This window comes from Symsagittifera roscoffensis, chromosome 3 (genome assembly GCF_963678635.1).
Source record: "Symsagittifera roscoffensis chromosome 3, txSymRosc1.1, whole genome shotgun sequence".
Taxonomy (NCBI): Eukaryota; Metazoa; Xenacoelomorpha; order Acoela; family Convolutidae; genus Symsagittifera; species Symsagittifera roscoffensis.
In genome coordinates this window covers 22,263,440-22,273,243 of record NC_087064.1, presented here as the reverse complement: position 1 = coordinate 22,273,243, position 9,804 = coordinate 22,263,440, and the positions used below count along the sequence as shown (strand labels likewise).

The 9,804-nt window shown below is 37.0% G+C and overlaps 1 protein-coding gene across 1 annotated transcript; it reads left to right on the top strand.

Moving 5' to 3' along the window:
• The first annotated feature begins 2,667 nt into the window (after nt 1-2,667).
• On the top strand, nt 2,668-9,121 carry LOC134842973 (putative leucine-rich repeat-containing protein DDB_G0290503). The gene has a single exon (XM_063859522.1). It carries the CDS (start codon nt 2,777-2,779, stop codon nt 8,591-8,593), a length of 5,817 nt encoding a protein of 1,938 aa, XP_063715592.1. The 5' UTR covers nt 2,668-2,776; the 3' UTR covers nt 8,594-9,121.
• Nucleotides 9,122-9,804: the final 683 nt, after the last annotated feature.

Genomic DNA, 9,804 nt, shown 5'->3' with positions numbered 1-9,804 from the left:
ATTTGCTAGCGTTTTCCCCTGTGTTTTCAAAGAAAGTTTCAGAAGTTTGGTCTGGAGGTAATGCAGTTGCTTTTGAAACCTATGGTCAGTGGTACGAGTCTCGGCCGGACCTTGTTTTTTTCAGTGTCAGACTTGAGGTTTCCGGGATTGTCGGCTCATGTTTTGTCGGCTCAGTTGCTAAACTACAGTGTTTGCTGTAACCAGCTTTCTTTGCAATCTCAACTTTCAATAATTAACTCCTGTAGTTTTTAAAATTCTATACGTGGCTGGTTTTTTTTCAGGTAAGTTAAGTTTCTAAGTTTTTTTGGCCTAGAGTTTTTATTGGGCCTAAATGATTTCGTCTCTTGTTTCGTCGGCTAAGTAAACATTTTTTTGCGTCAGTTTAAGGACAGAAAATGAATATTCTTGTGTTTATTTCATCAGGTCGGTTGGTACTTTAAAAGTTCGAAGGTAGAAGATTCGAACTCTTTATTCTCCTAAAAGTTTCAGTTTTTGATGAGAAAAATTTTCTTTGCCTTTTTGTTCAATTGGCGTTTAACCATGTGTTGTTGGCTTAACGAACGCTCTTAAAATACTAAAAGCTTGCTTTTTGTTTGTCGTCCTGTTTCTCTTCTGTTTTTCCGAGATTGAATTTTGTTTTTCCAAATAAGTTGTCAATTTGAAAATTTTTTCAATGACAACAAATTTTTTTGTTGATTTGTTTGTTGACTTGTTTGTTTCTGTTTTTTTTTGCTACAGTAAACATGATTTTAAAAACAGGCTATAATTACATGAAATACACGAGAACAACTATCTGGTGTTCGGTTTGTCTTGCTCTCGTGTGTTTATTTGAACACAAATATAGTAGTGTTTTCCATGTGGTTTTGCTTGAAATACGCAACACGTGAGCAATGGTCATGTGAAAACATGTCAACTTTTTTTAAGAGTGTGCGAGATAAGCTAAAATCTAAGGTTAGAAGTTATAGTGTTAATAAACGAACCGGATGCTGAAGCTTTCATGGTGACCAAATGGAGGCGGAGCAATAAGCAGAATGGTCTAAGAGCAGAAAAACAGAAAAATATTAACTTTTACTGATTAATACGGGCAAATTGATAAAAGCAATTATCAGAATCGTCAATGATACCAAGAAAAGGAATAAATTATTCATGAATTGAATGATTTCATCAAGTTTTTTTTCATTAATTTTTTTTTAAATCTCGATTAATTTACTCAATTAGCCTAAAATATTAGTTTCTTTGATAACATTGACTATTATTGTACTTAATTTACCGATCAGTTTACAAAAGTTAATGTTTTTCTGCTCTTAGACCATTCTGCTTATTGACTGGCCACCTGACCTAATATATGCTTCGAGTGTAGAGCTATCATATGCTGCATTGCTAGGTTTTCTTTTAATAAATAAACACTTTAAAATCGCTTCATTTGGTTATGATTATAAAGCGCTCGATTTGACTCCTGCAGTTCTAAGAGGTAAAAATTTGAATGTGTTGATCCCATCCCATCACAAAAAGCGACAACGTCTTGGTAACTGCATTTAAAAAATCCCAATATCTTCTATTTTAGAACGTTCGTGTAAACAACACACGAAGGCACCGCCACAAGGTTGCCGACCAATCGGTTTCGTGAATAAATCATCCTCATCGTTTATTGTTTTCGTAATCTTCGAAGCATGTTTACTGTACTTTCAATGTACAAAAAATTTGGTTGCGTAGTACTCTGCTACGCTTTTCTTCGAAATTGAAGGCTTTTTTAATGAAAGTTCTCTCATATTTTGTGGGCTTGTAAATTGCTACAAATAAAGTTTGAATTTCAAAATGATGTTCCCGGAACTTTGAGTGTCTTTCTTAAAATATCTTTGTATAGCCTGTTATCTTATTTTTGTATAGTTTATTCTTCAGAGAAAATCAGTTAAGATTCTACTGAAATGAATCTGCTAATATTCGTTTCACTAATTTGGTGTTAATTAAAAGCATTGCATTACGTTTTATAACCAATGATTTACAAAACAGATCGATATCATGAACGATTTGCATGTATGAAAATTTACCAAACTGAAGTGTGCTTCTCTTCTGTGTTAATAATAAATTTTTTGTTCTTTTTCTTTTTTCATTCAATGGGGGCAATTATAATTCAAATTGACATTGAAAAACACTACGAAATGAAAAATTTGGACTTCCAGATGCTGAAAACGGATAATTTGTGGATATCGAATTATATACATGTTATAATTTAGTGACAGCATGTTCACTTGAGAAACATGCTGCGCAACAGAAAGTTGAAAATATATGCGCAAATATGCGGTCAGGAGCCAATATATCAAGTGTTTTCTGAAGATGATTTTATGTTAAATTGTACTTTTCATGTCCAATTAAATTGCTTCAAATTCGCACAAGAGGTCACTGGATTTTTTCGGCGTTGTCCACTTACATTTTGCCAATTGTTTTTGGCGCCGAATATTTGAAGTTTAATTGAATGAACCATTGAACAATAAGGTGGCAGTAATCTGAAACGAATTGGTCGCAATTAGTCGAATGTTTTCTTTTTCAGAAAGACCAAGAAGCACCATGGAACAGAAAGTATGATAATTCATTCCGAAACATTAACTTCATCTGATGCGATGTTAATATTAGATTTTCTTGAGCTTTCCAAATGCGTTTTTCAGATTCAAATGCTTCGCTTTAATCATGATATTGCAAAACGGAGAACTTCATTGGTAAACAAAAGATTCCCAATGTAAAAGTTCCCATCTTCATATTCAGTTTTTTATACGACTTAATGGAGTTCAATTTCAAAGGGTTTCGCGACAAATTGGCCGCTCAAGTAGATTCTTCGAAAGAAGCCCTTCTGAAGTCAGCAGTTTCTCCCAGACAGAGTCTAACGAATGTGTTTGTGGCAGCAGAGCAGCCGATGCCTCCCGAACGCACGCGTAAACCCTCGGACGCGAGTTCCGTCGCCAGCGATGTTGTTGGAGCGTCTTCCGGGTTTGAGTACAATATAACGACTCCCGGAAGAGTGAGCAGAGAGTACTCGGTGTCCAATCAGAATCTGAGCTCAAGTCTTCTAAGTGTAAACTCAGTTGCCGAGAACGAAGTTTCAACGCCCTTGTTCTCGGGTGGGCGATCTTTCCAGTCGGGCTACTCGGACGAAAGCGCATCGGAAGCTGGTAGTTCAGTGAGTCAGCATGTCATGCCAACCATCATATCAGAGAACTCGGAAAGTATCGTTTCTCCCACTGGTGCTGTTCGGGGGGCGGGAAAACAAGGAAAAGGAGGAGAGGAAATAATCGCAATCCCAAATGAAGAAGAAATAGAAATCCAGAAAACACAAATTTTGGCTAATTACACAACAGATCAAATAGTGTCAGCTTTTATCAAAAACAAAGTCAGATTACAGAACTATAAAACTACGTTAAGAAAATGTAAAATTCAGAATGAAGATTTGAGTAAAGATCAGCATAAGCTAACTCAGTTGCTGGAGACGACGCAGGATAAGTACATGAGGAAAATCAGCGAAATGAAAGAAGCGTCACATCTAGACAGAGAGGCGAAAGCACACCTGGAGAAAGTTCTTCAAGACGATTTAGAAGAGAAAACGATGATAATCGAATCTCTTAATCAGAAAATTTCACTGCTGAAATCGGGAAGAAAGACGCAAAGTGAGGAAAATCTTGACGAGATTATGACTCAACACGAAGAGTTGCAGAGTTATGTTGTTAAATTGAAAATGTATGAAAAGTTTTGTAAAGATTTACAGAATTCCTTTAATGAGTCAGTTAGAAGTCAACTGGAAGCCTCGCAATCACCTTGTATGTTGAGCCAAACTTTGGGTAAAATGTATATAGAATTGATTAAAAAGTTCACTGATGATTGTGAAAATGGACCGAATTTCGACGACAATCAAATCCAATCATCATTGGAGAGAGAAGCTAAATTGAACGAAGTTTACGCAAAGTGTTACCAGCTCAGTGCAATATTGGAGCAAGGAGACGAATCTTCGGATATTGTGAACGAAGTTAGCCAGTTGAAAACTGAAAAAGCCACTTTGGAAAGTGAACTAAGTTCAAAATCAGCTCAAATCGAAAATTTGGAAAGTGATTTGAAATCTTATATCGATAAATATCAGGCTTTGATCGAGAGCAAAACTAACTTAAGTAGAAACGATGAAAGTTCGAAAATTGAGTTTAACTTGACAGATTCAGAAAATCGGGTAAATGAAGCAGTAAAATCCATAGCAGATCTCGAAATGCAGTTGCGAGATTGTCAAAAATTGTTAGAAAAAGGCTGTCAAGAATCCGAAAAGCTGAGGAGAGATTTAGAAGAGTCGGAAAAACTGCATAAGCTTGAAGTATGTTCGCGCGAAGATGTTGAAAAGAGGCTGAAAACGTGTGAAGAAAAAGTAATTACTTTGAATGATGAATTAGCCGAAGCGAAACGAAATCGTGAAACTGTTTTGACGTCAAAAGAAGAACTTGAGAAACGTTTAAGTGAAAGTGAGAGGAGCTTTAAAGAAATAGAAAGACAGAAAATAGAGTTGCAAGAAGAAAAGGAGAAAAGTTCGAGCGAACTTGAAACTACTTTGACTGCCAAAATCGCCGATCTGGATCATAAATTGTCAAGTTCAGAATCAGCAAAACAGGAAATCCAATTAGCTTTAGAATCTTTAAAACACAATAGCAATGAAATTTCGAATAAAAATTTGGAGTTGTCAAATGATATAGTTCGTTTGCGATCAGAATTTGCATCTAAGGAATCAGTAATTTCTGGTCTAAATGTCGAAATAGAAAAGTGCAAGGAGACAATTTCTAATTCCGAAAAGCAACATCACGAAGCACATGAATGCAAAGCCGAAATAGAATCAAGGCTGAAAATTCTTGAGGTCGACAATCAAGATCTGCAGGAGAAACTGTCCGCTTGCGAGAATGAAAGTTCAGAAATGAAAATGACCTTAGACAGAGTTGAAAACGAAAAATCAGAGGCGATCAAAGAAAAAACTGAAATGATTGGGAAAATTGATCTGCTCAATTCAGAAGTACAATCAAAGTCACAGATTATTGAAGCGAATGAAGCCGAACTTAAAAGCTGCAGATGTAAAGTTTCGACATTGGAAGCTGAACTCGAAGGGTTGCAAAACTCGAATCGTGAATTGAGAAATTTAATTCAAAATATGGAAGTTCTGAATCAAACACAATTTAAGGAGCACGTTGAATCTGTGCAGAATGGATTTCATTCTTCTCCAAATGGAGAGCATTGTAACCAAATTGAAATTCATGAAGATGCTATTGAAAATATCCAAGAAGAATCCATAGTGTGCAGTCAAGCGGAATCGTTTTTAGAATCGATTCCTTTGACGGAATCGAAGTTAACCCGAAGCGAGTCGATGGAACAGTCGGCACAAACTGACAGCGAAAATTCATTGACAGAATGCAATCTTCTAAATTGCACGAACGATAAGAACGAGCTTCAGGCCGATTTGACAAGTGCCAATGCACGGATTGAGGAGCTGATGGGAAAAATTGAGTCGCTCAGTTACACCAAGTATGAAGAAGGAAAATTGACCAGTAGGATTGAAGAGTTATGTTCCGAGAAGGAAACTTTAGAAGTGTCAGTGGCTTCGATTTCGAAAGATCGTGACCAGAAAGTGTCAAGTTTGAAAGAAAGAGTGAAAGAACTGCAGCAAGAACTGGAGTGTAAAGTGGACGAAGTTGAAGCTTTGGCCGATGCAGTTGCAGCGAGTAGTCAGAATTCAGTCTCAAATGAAGAGTACGATAATTGCGCACTGGAAAATGTGGAGGTCAAGCGCAATTACCACCAGTTGTCACAAGAGTTTGAAAGTATGAAGGAAAAATTGCTAGTCGAAAAACAACAAGCTGTAAATGATCTTGAAATAGAATTAAAAGACGCGTTCAACAAAGAGAAAAGAGTTTTCACGAACGAAAAGTTAGAGTTGAATAAAGAGCTGGAAAAATGCAGAGCAGAACTATCTGAAATGACTGAAAAGTTTTCGAATGCAGAGTCAAAGTTAACAGAATTAAAAACTAAAATAGAAAATTTGGAAGAAGTTACAAAGGAACTAAATGAAGCGAAGCACAAGTTGAATGCTTTAGTCCAAGAAAAGGAAACCGAAATTTCATCGTTGCAAAAGCTAAAAGAGGACCATGTAAAATTGCTGGAAGCTAAAAGCTCATGGGAATCGTCATTAGAGGATCAGGCAGAACAATTCAGCCTAGAAAGGAAAAGTTTCAATGAAAAAATAGAAGGTTTGGAAAAAGCGTTTGGGGAGGCTGATTCTAATGCTTCTCGCGTGAACAGTTTGCTAGACGAGTATGAAAAAAGCTACGAGGAAAGGATAAGTAAACTGCGTGATGAACTGGAGCAGCAAGAAAACGAAGTGAAATTCCTCAAAAACTCCCTCGAAGACTCGGAAAGCCGAGTGGAAGAAATAACGACTGATTATGAAACGAAACTTAAGAAATCAATAGAGACAAAAATTAGTCTGGAAAGCGAAGTCGAACAACTTAATTCGAGGCTCAAAACGAGCCAAGCTGAATTTGAGTCACAATTGAAAACTTTACAATCAGAACAAGAAAAATTAAGATCTGCGCAAACAGTTAATGAGCAGCAAAAAGCAAAGTTCGACGACTACAAAAAGAAAGTAGAAGAAAAGTTTTCGTCTCAAAAGCAAATAATCAACGAGAAATTCAAAGCTAAAGACAAGGAAATTGAAAAAATTCAACAAATGACGGTTGATCAACAAGAACAGCTCAAATATCTCCTCGAGGAAAAAGAAAGTTTGTTTGTGGAAAACTCAAACAATAAATCTGAAGTTGAAAGGTTGACTAGCGAACTTGGAGAAAGTCACAAGTTAGTGAATTCAACTCTGGAACAGAGTCAAAATGATGTTATGTTGGTGCGACATCAGCTGGAAGAACAGTTGAAGTCTCTCAAAAGTGAAAATGAAGAATTGCGCCGAAAATTAGAACACGATGGCAAGGAAAAATTTGGAAAACTGGAGGCAAAAGTCGATAGTTTACAAATTGAAATTTCAGAAAAGGAAGCGCAATTAGTTCAGTTAAGCGATGAGTTGAAATCGAGCCAAGAAACTTGTAGGAGGAATCAAGAAGCATATGACGAAGAAAAACAGTCTATGACGAAGTCGCATTACATGGAAAGAAATAAACTAGCAGCGGATTTGAAGTTACTTCAAAATGAGAAATCGGAAGTTGAAATGACACTTGCCACAGTTAAAAAAGACTATCAAAAGTATCAAATGAAAATGGAGGAGAGCAATAAAAGAAATAAAGAAAAAATTGAAACACTGAAAACCTCTTCGAATGAGGAAAAATTATCGAAGGACAGAGAAATTAAAACACAATCTGACGAAATTGTTAAACTAAGAGACACTTTGCAGAAAATCCGGTCGAAGCACGGAGATGAAATTTCAGAAATAAAAACAAAACATGCTTCCCTAGTTAAAAGTCTCGACGATCAGATAAGAGAAGGAAAGAGCACTTCGCAGAAGAAAACAGAGAGTTTGAGACGGAATCACGAAGAAGAAATGAGCAAAATTGTCAAATCTCATAACGAAGAAATGACTAACTTGACCTTGAGTCATCAAGAAAACGTGAAGAACTTGTTGTTAGAATGTGAACAAAAAGCGGCCGAATCAGAGACAGAGTTGAGTAATAACTTCAACGAGGAAATCGCATCGTTGCGTCATCAGATCGCGGAGAAAGAAGTTGCCAATCAGGAATTAGAGACGAGAATAGCCGAGTTGACGACTCAGTTGCACAAGGAAACCTTGTCGGCGACCTTGCACGAATACAAACAAAAATACGAAACGCTTGTTCACACCTCGCAAAGTGACATCAAACGAATGGAAAAACAACATGAGCAGAAAGTCAAAGCGATGGAAAACAAATCGCACGAAGACCAAAGAGTTTTAGAGAAACAGGTACAGGAACAAAAACTGATAATCGCGAATTTGGAGTTTGAGATACAAGATTTAGAATCAAATTACAAGGCTGAAAGATCAAGAAATGATTTATTGAGTAAGGAAGCAAAAACGGCACAGAAAAATTCGGATTTGAAATCACTCTTAGAAGCGAAGGAATCTGAAATTGAGCGAATGGAGGAAACTTTGAAGACCAGTTTGAAGTCAAAAGACCAAGACTGTGACGAGAGATTGAAGCGAGAAAGAGATAAAATTGTGCGAGAAATGGACGAATATTATTCGGAGAAATATCACGACTTGGTATCATCCACAGTCGAAAGTCGATCCTCAGATAACAACGGGTTGCATGTGAATGGAGCAAGTATGTCAGAAGAAAGTATCGCTTCGCCGAGTAATCAGAGAGAGGAAGTTGCTGTGTTAACGTCCCCTGCTAACCTATCGCTTTCTAGTCAGGAGAACTTGTTCAACATGGAAGACCCAACTCAACTGCAGTTCCTGAGAACTATTCTGAGACAGTTCATCATGGGCCAGGAGAAGATGGTGATGGCGAAAGTTTTGGTGTCAATTGCAAAGTTTGACGACAGGGAATCTAAAGAGATCTTACGAGCTGTGAAACAAGGTCAGAAATGGATTCCTTTGTAGCGTTCAGTCGATCTTTGTACGAAAATTGCATATTCGAGCCTTGCAAAAGAAGCAGATTCGTAGTTGCGTGTGTACTAATAACTTTTCGAGTAATGTTGTTCAGACTATATGGTTGAAATACACCCAGGGACTTCTTTTTAGGAACTGAAATAAGGAGTTGTACTGTATAATGCTCATTACTAGGTTGCATTAATTGAAATGTTAATAGTGCTTTTGTATGTCAATATCGATATCCTGTTTTATGATAGTATGCTCAACTATCTAGGTTAGACAACTTGGTGCTGGATTTCATCGGTATGAATTATGAGAGGAAATATTAATTACAGGAACTTCGGTGTTAATATTGTTTGCAGTTTTCAATGTATTGTACAGTAAGACTATTCAATGAAATTTAAAATGGTTTTAATTCTTTCAAATACAGTTCTTAAATAAATTGTTTGAATTATTTAGTTCGAAGATGGATCTCTTGTTGTCTCTAAATATATTACTGGTGTCTATCTATAATCTGCATTGTAAAAATGTGAATTATTTTTTTGCAGCATAGTTAAGTTAAATTAAATTTTCCATAAATGATCTCAGATTAAATACACAAAACTTGAGAATATGAGGTCACGTGGTGGATGCGACCCCTTACATGGGTCGGAGGAAAGCTCAGAAGCCTCCAGGTGTTCGGTTACGGAGCGTCCGAAGCCGGCTAGGCTGCTCCGTCTGCTTATCCAGATACTACTACTCCGCTCCGGTATAAATCCCAACCCATAAAGGTCCATAACAATATTTCCTTTGTATATTTACGATTAAAATAACTCAAGCCAGCGTTTGATTCCAGATATGTGGCTGGATATTTTTTGAATGTAGTGGCCAGAATTTTTAAAGCGAACACCACCGAGATTTGAACTGTCCCTTGTGCACTCTAGACTATTTTTTACCTTGACGGCCTCGAAATCAAACTCCCTACCCCTGACTGCCCTCCATTCAACCCTAACTTTCAACCATCCCACCAACTACCATCAAATTCTCAGAAACTTCAACCTGCACATCGAAATTATTTCAGTCCACTTGCGCCCCTTTTGTTCAATTCTTGTTCTCTAAGCCCATCCAAAAGCTTTTCAAGAATCTCGCTTTTAAATCGTAGTGGAGTTTCGGGGAAATCCATATCGCCGTCCTCCAAGAAATTATATTGAGACATTCAATTTCTCGGCCCCTTTATTTTT